This window comes from Clinocottus analis, unplaced genomic scaffold, assembly GCF_023055335.1.
Source record: "Clinocottus analis isolate CAN_PGR_092001 unplaced genomic scaffold, fCliAna1.0.p SCAF_11, whole genome shotgun sequence".
In the NCBI taxonomy this organism is placed as follows: Eukaryota; Metazoa; Chordata; class Actinopteri; order Perciformes; family Cottidae; genus Clinocottus; species Clinocottus analis.
In genome coordinates, this window is record NW_027175832.1 from 18,828,149 (window position 1) to 18,839,852 (window position 11,704).

Genomic DNA, 11,704 nt, shown 5'->3' on the forward strand with positions numbered 1-11,704 from the left:
CTCAGCAACCGCTACACACACACACACACACACAAAAAACTCTTCATGTCAACGCATTTTGAATTTGAAACTGGGGAATTTTGCCCAAAAGCGACTTGTGTGCTGGTGTGAAACACAAAGTAAAAGAAAACGGCCACAACAACTGTTCAACACACACAGACACACAAAATCAAGGACATAAAGACAGACAGAACCAAACACACACAGGGACACAGATAGACAGACACACACACTATCAGAATCCCACAATTATATGCTCTCACACTCACACACAAAAATACAGAAGCAAAGACACACAAGGACAGGACACACACACACACAGAATCCTACAGGTACACACAAATAAAGCAACACATACAATATCAGAATCCCACAAGTACACACAAAGACACACACACACACACCAATGAACTGACTCATCCTCCCACTTTCATGTGCATCCTGGCTTCATCATCATCATCATCACCGTGGTCTCCTTGATGGAGTGGCAGGCAGCCAGCTGCCCGTGCCGCCACATCAGGGTGCATTATGGGAGAGATAAAACCCTGTTTACCTGGAGAGAGCAGCAGCACGGAGCGGAGCAGGTTGGACAGCGTCTCGATGTTCCTCAGCCTGGGAAACGACAATAGGATCGCTTTGAGACGAGGAAGACGAGTTAAACCAATTTCAAAGCCATCCTGTAAATACTGGGAGGCGGGAAATGAGATTTGTGTGTTTTATTTCTAATCTGAAATGGAAGCTGGGGCGGCAGATGAACAGTTCATTTATGAAACTCTATACATGCATTAGGAGTGGGAGGGGAAATACAAGTCATCACCGGAGCGTTCGTCATTCAATATCCTCAAAAGAGGGAGAGAATAAAAGGAAGGAAGACGCTGAAGGTGTTTTCAATGTGCTGGCTGGAGACTTATGTTACCAATCATCCTTTAAAATGTCTGCTATGGATACAAAAAAATAAGAATTACAAGCTTTTCTTTCCAAATTCCACATTCCTAGAAAACGAGCTGACTGTAAAATTCTATTTCATGTTCCCTAGTCTCCTCAAATTAAATCAATTTCCCCACTTTCTCTGGCTGGAACATACTAATTATTTTTTTTCCAGAAATTCCCAGCAGGAAGCCCAAGAGGTAATTTTCTATTTTAAAAAAATGCTTTGGTATAGTCGATAGCCTTTTGAACAGCGATCACTTTCTCCCAAACGGTGTTTTCCTGGTTCAGAGGGGATTGTGGGATGGGGAGGAGGGGGTGGGGGGTGAACATCTTTTCCTCCATATGGAGCCATTACCTGCCAGAGTCCTCTTCAATCTTCTCAAAGGTGCGAGCCACCGCCAAGTACGGCACTCTGGAGAGAGATGAGCAGATAGTTTAGCGGGCGGAGCGTTCACACGGAACCATTTCTAAAATTTGCCGCGGCGTTTTTTTTTAACCGACTCGGCAAATTAGCGCGACATTAGAGTGGGGGGCTTTGATTGAAGGGTTATCAAAACGCAGTTAAAGCGAACGGCGTGGGGAGGACAAGGGTCAGAGCTGCCGCGGTGGGGAAGACCGAGTCTTTACAGGGACGTTTGATATGCAGGGGGAGAAAAAATGAATTACGCTACATTAAAAAAAAGGGAAGGGGGGCCAACAGGAGGATGAGACATTTTCTGAGACGAGCCATGACGCGGACGAGGGTTTCCTTTCAAATCCAAGAGACGCCATGTTTTAAAAGCATTTTTTATAGCTTCAAAAAACACACAGCTGACCGGACTCCAAGCGGCTCGACTCGCAGTGCGGCCCTGATGTAAAAAAGTCTGTGAGTTCGCCGCGACTTCCACATCGGCAACTCGGAGCTCTTTCCCCCCCCCCCGGCATGAAAATTACATTTCTTCAGAGTGCTTTCATGTTGGACTCTGGAAGGAGGCGAGAGGGAAACCGGGTTGGTTTCCTTTCGCCTCCTTTCTTCCTCCTTTTCGGTCTGTAATGCCGTGCAGTAAATGCACGTCGCCCTCCAGTGGTCAAAACTACACGTTCACGACTCCGGGATCCCATTGCGGAGTGAGTAAGCAAGTGGGCGGGACTTACTTTTGTCCCCGCTTCCAGCAGGCGTGGTCCACGGGGTGGTAGCCGGCCCTGGTGGGATTGTAGTCCGTTTGCCCCGCGGTCGACTCTCTGGGGGAGGAAGAACACAAAAGTGACGAGTCTGACTGAAAGACGGCGACAGCTGTCGAGCCGCCGGAGCGACTCGGATCTCTCATCGTGACAATAAGACGCTCTGAGATGCAACGAGTGTCTCTGGAGGAAAAGCATCACCGGTTATTTCCCTCTGTAGGAACTACAATTAACTCCACTTCTGAAAAAGGAGAGAAAAAACCTGCACTTCAGAAAAAGTGTTTAATAGAAGAGCGTTGCAATGTTGTATCATTATTTTTGCAAAACTTTTTTGGGTAGTAAAAAATGTTCACTTCTTTTTCCTCACACACAGTGGAACAAAAGATGGCTGCCTGAATTCATTGCACGAAGAAGAGGTGCTGCGGCTGCGAGCCTCCTTTTGTGCGCCGTGCCGATCACTCCGGGTTCCCGTCGCACACGAGGCAGCGATAAAAAAATAAATAGGCCGATGAAAAATGCATTTCCTCTCTCTCCCGGAGCTAAAAATAGTCGGTGGCTGGAAGAGTTAATGTGACCCAAAAGTGACAAAGCAGTAATACAGAGCTTTCACTGCTGGTTTATTTACACGTAATTAAAAAATATAACACGGCTTTATGTAAGACTGCGATGATTTATAGATAAAAATGTCTAGACACAGTAATAGACAAGTATTTGACTGAGAGCAGAAGATCTGAAAAAGATGATGACACAAACTGTCTGATCCCAGAAGACCTTTAACTGAAATCTATTGATCCGATGCCGACGTGCCGCCGCAGATAAATATTGACAGAAACTGCGAGGCTCAGAATTTAAGTCCTGAATTGGTGAAGTTGTTTCGCCTATTTCAAGGGAGAGGGAGCGGATGGGGCTGTCGCGAGGCGTTCAGGTTCGAGAGGGAGACGCGGCGCCTAATTGACCCGCGTGACTGTCGAAACGCGATGCGATTCCTCGCAAGCAGTCTGTCACGGGAGCCGCCCGCGAAACTGTAAGCCAGCTTGTTATTATTCGGGTGTAATTTCAGCCTCGACTGAGACTTTGTGCTGCGGTATAAATATAAATGAACGGCGCTGTAAAGAAAGAAAAAAAACACACAACACACACAGACAAGACGGCGCTGTTCGCACTCCGCCACCTGACAGCTCCATCGCAGGGTTATCACAGTGAACTACTAAAATAAGCTGTGTGAAGGGGGAAGGGGGAGAGCACATTTGTGGTGCTGGCGGCCATTTTGCTTGGATCACACCTGCAGTGTGAGCCAAAGGGGGTCGTACGTTTCGGCCTCGCAGAAAGTCCCAGAAAGAAAATGCTGAGCGTAAACAAACAAAAATAAACAAAAAGTATTCCGATGATCCAGTATTCTTGGCCAGGTTAGTCGTGACGGCACAACAGGAAGTTGGGTTTCAACTTCCTGTCGGACGAGGCCCTCACCCTTTCGTGTCTTTGGTCTCCTCCGCTGAACTCTTCCTCTCGCCGCTCGTCTTCTTCACCTCCTCCTCTTCATCCTTCTCCGCCTTCACTGCAGCTTTTCTTGGAGCTATTGAACAAAAGAAAAGTGAAAGGTGAGGGTGGAGCCGGATTTGGGGCGAAGAATTATTTAGCTGCCTTTGGTAAACCGACAAAAAGGCAGAGCACATTTACAGACACCTTTTTTCTGCCAGCACAGAGCTATGCAAATTCCTCCTCACCAAAGAAACTGCTGATGGGAGCTTTCTTGAGTGGCTCCTTATCTTTCTGCTCTTTTGGTTCTTTCTGCTTTCTCGCCGCTTGACTTTTTGGGCTCTCTTCTTGCTCTTGCGTGTCCTTTTCAACCTCCTCCTCCTCTTTCTCCACCTTCTTCTTCTTTTTGGCATCGACGGGCCCTTTCTCATCATCCTTCTGCTTTACTTCATTTTTATTTTCCGCCCCCTCAGTTTTCTTTACTTTCTCATCAGAGCTCTTTCTCTTCGCCCGCTCCTCTTCCTCCTCCTCCTGCTCTCCTCCTCCTCTCTTCTGCCGCTTCGCCTCTTCATCGGGGCTGTTGGCCTCGGTCACTGCCTTTTTAACGCTTTCTTCTTTTGCTCCTTCCTCCATGGGTTCATCGGCGCTCCCTACGTCGGGTGAGACAGAAAGGGAGTGCAGTCATTGAAGAGATAAATGCCAGCAGGTTTACTGAGAGCCGAGCTTTTCTTTTCTTTTCTCCATGCGACCATGTTTGAAGATAGCTTTCACCATAACAGCCTTCTTCAATAAATGCCACAGGTTATACTTTTTTGAAGTGTCCACTTTTTACCCAAGAGTCAAGCAAGAGAGAATTACTATTGACAAACCTGTAGCACCGAGTCTCAGCAGACAAAGTCGGGGTCATGATCCCGGCTGAGCGAAGGAGACAGACATGAAACTTTAATTTCCTCTTCAGCGGGTTAAAGGGACGGCTGAATGCTTTTGGTACTTTACTTTTTGGTACCAGCAAGTAAAAAATGCATTTTTTCTTGTCTGCTGCCATTCTACAGCTACAGATGCCTCTAAAAAACTGTTGTACAGCCGGCTCTTAAACTGGTCAGAAATGAAGAAGAAGAAGAAGTTGCAGCCTGATTTTGCACACTCACTACTTTCTGTAAATAAAACGTAGACTAACACATCAGGCAAAGTGGCTTGATGTTAACGGGACACTTATTCTGTTGCTTTGAACTCATAATTCCAAATCACTCTCACGGGTTTTGTAACTCATATCGTCTTCGTTTAAAGTTGGAAATCAGAAAATGTGCAGCTCTTTATTATTGTGCAACTTCCAAACTACAAGTCTCCTCCCATTTGTTTCCCCCCCTTAGCCATCAGACCGGTGGCTGAGGTGCACGGCGTACCTGCGCTGCTCTCCACTCGGGGTCGTTTGTGTTGCTGACCCTCCTCTTCCTCGGCCTCGTCTTTCTGGCTCTCGCCGCCGGCGCTCCGGCTCTCGTCGAGCTTCCTCTTGGGGAACATCTTCCTCGCTGCACACGTCAAAAAAAAAGGGAAAAGAATATATATAATGAGTGAGAGGCGTCCCAGCTGAAATCACTCCGTGATCAAACGGGAACGAGGCGAGCCTGCTTTCTAACTGCAGATGTAGGGCAACGGGGGGAAAAAAGAAAAGAAATCACAGAAACGTACTTTGCTAATGAAAACACTAATTCCATCCTGAAAGATATTATGCAGCACAGCAGTGTAAGGTTTTTTTTTTAGTGTAATTTTCTCTGTAATTTTATGCAGGCAGTGTTGCTCGAGGGTGAATTTACTTTTCGGTGCCACAACCGCCTCTGATCTGGTTCTGGTCCTCGCGTTGGGTTCCAGCGCAGGTGTAATGAAAACATTAACCCAGGACATTAAGGATGCGATTTCGGGTCAAATTAGAGATGCATTAAGGCGACGTGCAACGCACCACTGCTGAAACAAAACACTGCGGCCCCGCAAACACACACACACAATAAAAAAAGAGATGACAAGAGAATGAGCTGATTTCCTGCTGCAGAAGCAGGACGGAGGAAGCAAAGTGAGGAGGAATAAAAAGGAGGCGCTCAAATGAAAAAGACAAAGCTGCGATACTTGAAAGCGGCGTTGATTTAAGTAGCTTAAACTCCCATATTCAAAATAGTGCAGAGAACACAAAACACCTCTCAAAGTCCCGTGGGCATTCTAGTCGATGCTCATTTAAAATTCACAGATTGTGAACATGTATGACAGAAAACAGCGGCCCTCCTGCACATTTATAGACGTTGCATAATCATCACATTCATGCTTTTTCCTCCACCTTTCTTCTTCTTTTTCTTAAAAAAAAAAAAAAGAAGAAAGTTATCAAAGCCTGCAAAGCAGAACGGGACCAAACGGTGATCAACGATCAGCTGCAATCACAGCGCGGCTCGCTCTGCTGGTTTCATCTAAACCCGCTGACTCGTATCATATCATCACCAACACAAACACAAACACACACACACACACACAAACACACACAGACACACACACACACACACACACACACACACGAGATCAATGATGCAACGCAGTGAGAGTCGCTCTGAAGAGGTGAAAGGTCGAGACCCTTCCAGAGAGACGGATAAGCAAACAGAATATTCAGAGTTTTCTTGTGAGCGAACCTCTCATGCATTCAATTTGTGTAATGAATGTTGTTGTTGTTTTGTTTCCCCTCGTTTTGAAATAATGAGTATTTTGGAGACATTAGGCTCCCGCTAATAAGTATAATCAAGTAAAATAGCCTGAGGCAGAGAAACTACCAATCATGAGCTGGTGTCAAAGTTTTTAAAAAAATGATGCTTTTTTTTTGGAAGGGGCGGGGGGGAAGTTGAGAACAATAGATTTGGAGTTTGACAATAGCGGAGGAAAATGAAAAAGAAAAAAGGGGAACGAATAAAGAAAACAATAAAATTCTGATCAGATACTGACCGGTTTTGCGTCTGACGATCCCAGACGGGGAGATGGAGTTCGGGGTGTCGGGTGAAGCAGAAGAGGCCGGGGTCACGGGGCCGGCCGGGGTCACGGGGCCGGCCGGGGTCACGGGGCCGGCCGGGGTCACGGGGCCGGCCGGGGTCACGGGGCCGGCCGGGGTCACGGGGCCGGCCGGGGTCACGGGGCCAGCCGGGGTCACGGGGCCGGCCGGGGTCACGGGGCCGGCCGGAGGAGACAGAGGGCTGGGAAGCGCCTTGAAGACGACGTCATCCTTCTGAAAGAGACGAGCAGCGGCTGTGAACATCGAGATAAAGAGGCGGCAGGAAACGGACAGAACTCCTGCGGGTTGTTGGTTTGGATGCGAGGTGGTTTCTTAAATATGATAATTTGCATCAACAGCCGATATTGAAACCCCAGGAACTGACAATGATGGTCCAAAACAATACGATCTGGATCTCTGTGGAACCGTTTGCGTCGCCCATGTGGCAAAACAAGGACTCCCTTTTGTAAATTGGGTGAAAAAAAAAGAGAAATCATCTGATTGTGGACTGTAAAAAAGACCAACAATGGGCTGTCAACGTGGAGCAGCTGAGAGCAAAATGCAGAAAAGCAGAAAATCAGTGTGCGTTAGAAAACAATGCTGCAAACCCTGAGCCCCACACACACGATAAAGAAAATCAGGAGGCAGGGAGCTGCTAGAAGTCAGCGTTGAGGCCCGCACATGAAATGTCTCCAAAGTCCCAATTAATCATCGTCGTGTGGTTGCTCTTGCGTGAACTAAAAAGTCTGCACAATCCCTTATAAACCATCAAGAACTATGAAGGTAATGTACAGGCAGCTTGTGCTGAACTCCAGCATCTCTGATGACGATGACCTTGATGAAGGTCACGAGCGGAAACATTAAAAGTCGTTCTTTACCAAACTAGAGGTACTTATACACATCAGGGAGTACTTCTGCAGTTTCCATGAGATACATTAAAGATAATGTATAATGGCTCTTGATTGTGTTTATTTCCACAGACTAACCAGTAAACTATGATCGGATACTTCTTCTTCTAGCGACGGGAAAAGGCTGCGACACCTGAACGCCACATGCTGCGATTGAGATTTTCATACAATGAAAGGTTTTGTTTTTACATTTCGTCGAACATCAATGAAACAAAAAAAAAGATAATCACAGAGACGAAGCCATCATTAGTTGCTGCCCTACATTTATCTCTGCTGGCCAACGGCACATGTATTAGCTGTACCTCGTCACAGCAAATGATGAATAATTGCCGGCACATTACGAGCAGAATGAACGGGGCAGTTCGGTGGAGAGGTGGGGGAAGCGCTCATCAAGCAGCAACAGGTGGTTGAGCGACCGCGACAGCCACAACCGATAATCGGGTCTTTTCATGATGAGGCCTATTGACGATTCGCCGCTGCAATTACCGTCTCTTCCCCCCCTCCGACAGTCTCATTACAGTCAGCTTGTGTGGCGACGACGTGAGCGCAGAACACTTGATGGGTCACACGCGGCTTCATCGACGTCTACACTGAAATTTGTGATTCTAATAAACTGAATTGAAGTGTTTTTTCGTACCTTTTGTTTTTCATCCCCTTTGTCTTCCTGTCCCTTGGCGGCGACTTGCTCTTTCACGACCTCCTCCTCTTCCTCATCGTCGTCGTCGTCGCTGTCCAGGATCTGTCGACTGCGTTTGGCAAACTTCTCGACAGGCGAATCCGCTTCCTGGACGCCGTTCTGCACCTTGAGAGGGCTCTTGGCCGGTCTGGAGACGAGCACAGACACAGCGCAGTCGGATGTAAATAAAAGAAGCCAGGAGGCCTCCTTCGTGTGCAACACAGCCCAGAGGGGGGGATGAGTTAAGTATTCTAGACGGGATAGTGCAACCCCAGAACGTATAAAATCAAGGCCAGAGCGTTAAAAGAGAGGTCACAGCGATGATGAAAAGAGCTTTACATGCAGACAAGAGTGCTAAAGAGGCTTTTAAGACACACTCTTAAGATGATAGCGTGGAGATAATGAACGCTATCATCAAAGTGGCTCAGATGAGAAACGGAGTTCATCGTCTCTTTTGATTACAAAAAAAGTTTTTAACCGAGCGGCAGAGATGCATAATTCGGGAACGATTTCAAAGATAATTGCCCGTATTCAAGCTGCCGGGGGAGTTTCAACGCGACCGAACACGGGGAAATTAGCCGACGCTGTGGTTTACTGACGTCTGAGAGGATGTTCTTCCCGCCCAATCACACGCAGGTACGTCCCTACACGACCTTCATGAGGGAAAGATAATCATGGAGAAGTTTGACTATTTCTATGTAGTTATTCTTAATGCTCGTCCACAGTTTCACCGGGTCGTAATCTGCACAAGAGCAGATTAAATCACGCAGGTTCGCCAGAATCAACAGAGTTAAAAGTTGCTTGTAGAAAGAAGCTAAAGTTAAAGTATGCAAATATTGCAAAATGTACTTGACAGTATCAAGTTTTGATGAGTTAAAACAATATATATATATACACACCGCTGAAATTAAAGGCTGTGCTGATTTTAACTCCTTCTTGGATGAATGTCGTGCAGTAAAAAGTCCAACATTTGTCTCTGAGACGTTGCGTAGAGCTATAAAGTTGCATTAAATAGAAAGAAATGCATCAATAAAGCCCTTCACACTGGTGGGATGCTGCACATCTCTTCATCAGATAGCTGCAGGAAACAACCTCCCATTCTTACTTTTTCACAGGTTCAGCCGCCGCTTTCTTCTGAACATCCTTGTTCTTAGTCTTGGATCTGATGGGTGAGGAAGAGGAAAAGGGAAGAGGATGAAGATGAGGAAACCGTTAAAGTTGAAAAATGAACAGTTTATGGGCGTTATGTTTTCCCCATCAGATAGCTGCAGGAAACAACCTCTCATTCTTACTTCTTCACAGGTTCATCTGCGGCTTTCTTCTGAACATCCTGGTCCTTACCCTTGGGCTGAAAGAAGGATCTGAAGGAAGAGGAAGAGTCAGAGGGATGAGGATGGGAAAGAGGATGAGGGAAGAGGACAGAGGATGAGGATAAAGAAGAAGAAGAGGATAAGGGAAAAGGATAAGGAAAGAGGATAAGAGAAGAGTCAGAGGAGGAAAGAGGAAGAAGAGGGATAAGGAAAATGATAAAGGAAGAGGAAGAGGGAAGAGAAAGTGTATGGGTGTTAGCAGGATCTTCATCAGTGTCAATCAAAATCAAAACAGTCATTACTATAGATCACTTTGCAGATCTAACCAAACCAAACCAAACGTGCAGCGATTTTTTTCGCGCCAGTAGATTAAAACACAAAAAGTCAATTCAAGGACCCGGAAGGCACGCGAGTTTGTGAATGGCGCGACGCAAAACACCGCGTGAGGCGGCGTCTTCAAAGCGTTGAGAGGCAACGCCTGACATCACTGAGTTACGGTTTAACGGGAGCTCACGCGGGACATTTAACGGTTCGCGACAAAAGGTTCGAACGGTCGATATCAGCCGTTGAAGACTACCTATTTTAAGCTAACTCACAGGCATGGCGGCTAACACCGACATACAGCTAACGTTTAACTCGCTTTGGTACTTTGACCCGAAACACAACTCCTAATACACGTAACCAACAGACGTTAGTCGGTTATTTAACGCTAATACAGACTCAAAACACACTAGAAAGCTGAATATTGACCACTACCCGCAACAAACTTTGCACTTACGCGATGCTCCGCTGCATGTTGTCGTTAAACTTCTACCTTCCGAAAGATAGGATATTACAACTCACGTTGATAGTTAAAATACAGCACAGGCTGCAACACACACGCACAAACACACAAACTCCCGCGCTGCGGAATAACACGAAGGAAAATACTTAGATTATTCGGCGCCAAAACGTCATTTGAACCAAAGATCGTGAAAAAAAGATGAGCGGTCACTCGTTTGATTTAATCTAGTTTGTTTTCCGGTCTGCAAAAAAAAAGTTTCTGTTTTAGTTTGACCCTTTTAAGGATTGGATGTTGGATTTACTGTGAAAACAGGAAAAATCATAAGATATCGTACTCTTTAAAAACAATGTAAATAACTAATACAGTAGGGACATTCATTGTATTCGGTTTTATTTTATACTCTTTGCATTATTAAAAGATAATATACTCGTATTATGAATGCAGTGTACAAAAACCCACTATAGATTAACATTGTTGTCTTTTTACATCCAAAATAACAAACGAAAAGAGTAATACAAATAACAGGGTTCACTTAAAGTAGAAAAACATGGACTATTGTAATAAGATATTTATTTTTGAGGAAGAAAAACAAACCATGTTTAATGTGTAAACGTGAAACCCATCTAGCAGTTTTTTCCAGCATTCTGATTTGGATTTAGTGTTCCCGGAAAGAATTTACAGAGTGACACATCCTACTCTTTGTGACCCATCTCTGCTCTGACTCTCTCCGGGGAAAGCAGCAGTGTTGTGAAACACCAACGACGCTGCTGCCCCCTGCTGTGTCGGAGTGGCACCCGCAGACGTAGGCGGCTGGTCCTGATGCTGCAGAGAAGACGTGAGAAGCTCCCTTTATGAAAAATTCCACGTTGTCTGTTCGAATGCATCATTTATGCAGCTCTCATTACTTCCCATGGAGTGAGAATGAGAGACAGACTGTTGGATAATTTAAATTAAGTGCACTGCTTTATTCACTCAAACGCAAAGTGCCATGCTGTTAATTACTTACATGTGCAAGTGCTGACAGAAGAAAAATCGCTTCCTGTGGGGTTTCTATAAAAGACTAAAACTCACACACATCATGGTGCAACTTAATAAATAAAATGAACAACAAACTAATGCAACAATGAGCTAAAAAAAACACAAAAGAGGCTGGGTTTTGAGAGTCTGTTGTAGTTTGTTCCCCTTCCTCACTCTCTTTCCGTCTGTGCACAACCCCCCACTCTCCTCTCCTCTTCTGGAATTTCAGTCTGTTTCACTCCGCCGAACAGGTTTCGACTGATGTGGTTCAGATCCCACGGCGCGGGGCCCTTGTGCGGCCAGGAGCCGACGCGGAGCGCCAACGGGACGGACGGGAGGGCCGAGTCCCCAAGACCGACCGCCTGCTGACGCGCAGGGCCGGAGATGAAGGGGAAGTGGCCGTGGAGGGCCCGGGGCGGCGGC

The 11,704-nt window shown here is 46.1% G+C and overlaps 1 protein-coding gene across 3 annotated transcripts in view; it reads right to left on the reverse strand.

Annotated features, from left to right (window-relative positions):
- The window catches only part of lig1 (ligase I, DNA, ATP-dependent), a 36,258-nt gene extending 25,832 nt beyond the window's left edge, over positions 1 to 10,426 (reverse strand). For 2 of the 3 annotated variants that reach the window (XM_068571177.1, XM_068571179.1), the window contains exons 1-11: positions 10,259 to 10,426; positions 9,463 to 9,531; positions 9,276 to 9,332; positions 8,132 to 8,318; positions 6,544 to 6,820; positions 4,971 to 5,096; positions 3,816 to 4,217; positions 3,559 to 3,664; positions 2,065 to 2,151; positions 1,286 to 1,342; positions 554 to 612 (exon numbers count right to left, since the gene is read on the reverse strand). In XM_068571177.1, the coding sequence (XP_068427278.1) occupies positions 554 to 612; positions 1,286 to 1,342; positions 2,065 to 2,151; positions 3,559 to 3,664; positions 3,816 to 4,217; positions 4,971 to 5,096; positions 6,544 to 6,820; positions 8,132 to 8,318; positions 9,276 to 9,332; positions 9,463 to 9,531; positions 10,259 to 10,275 (1,444 nt within the window). In that variant the 5' untranslated portion in view covers positions 10,276 to 10,426. The remainder of the gene's footprint in view (positions 1 to 553; positions 613 to 1,285; positions 1,343 to 2,064; positions 2,152 to 3,558; positions 3,665 to 3,815; positions 4,218 to 4,970; positions 5,097 to 6,543; positions 6,821 to 8,131; positions 8,319 to 9,275; positions 9,333 to 9,462; positions 9,532 to 10,258) is intronic. The other variant, XM_068571178.1, reaches the window with a different exon arrangement.
- Between the last annotated feature and the right edge of the window lie 1,278 nt (positions 10,427 to 11,704).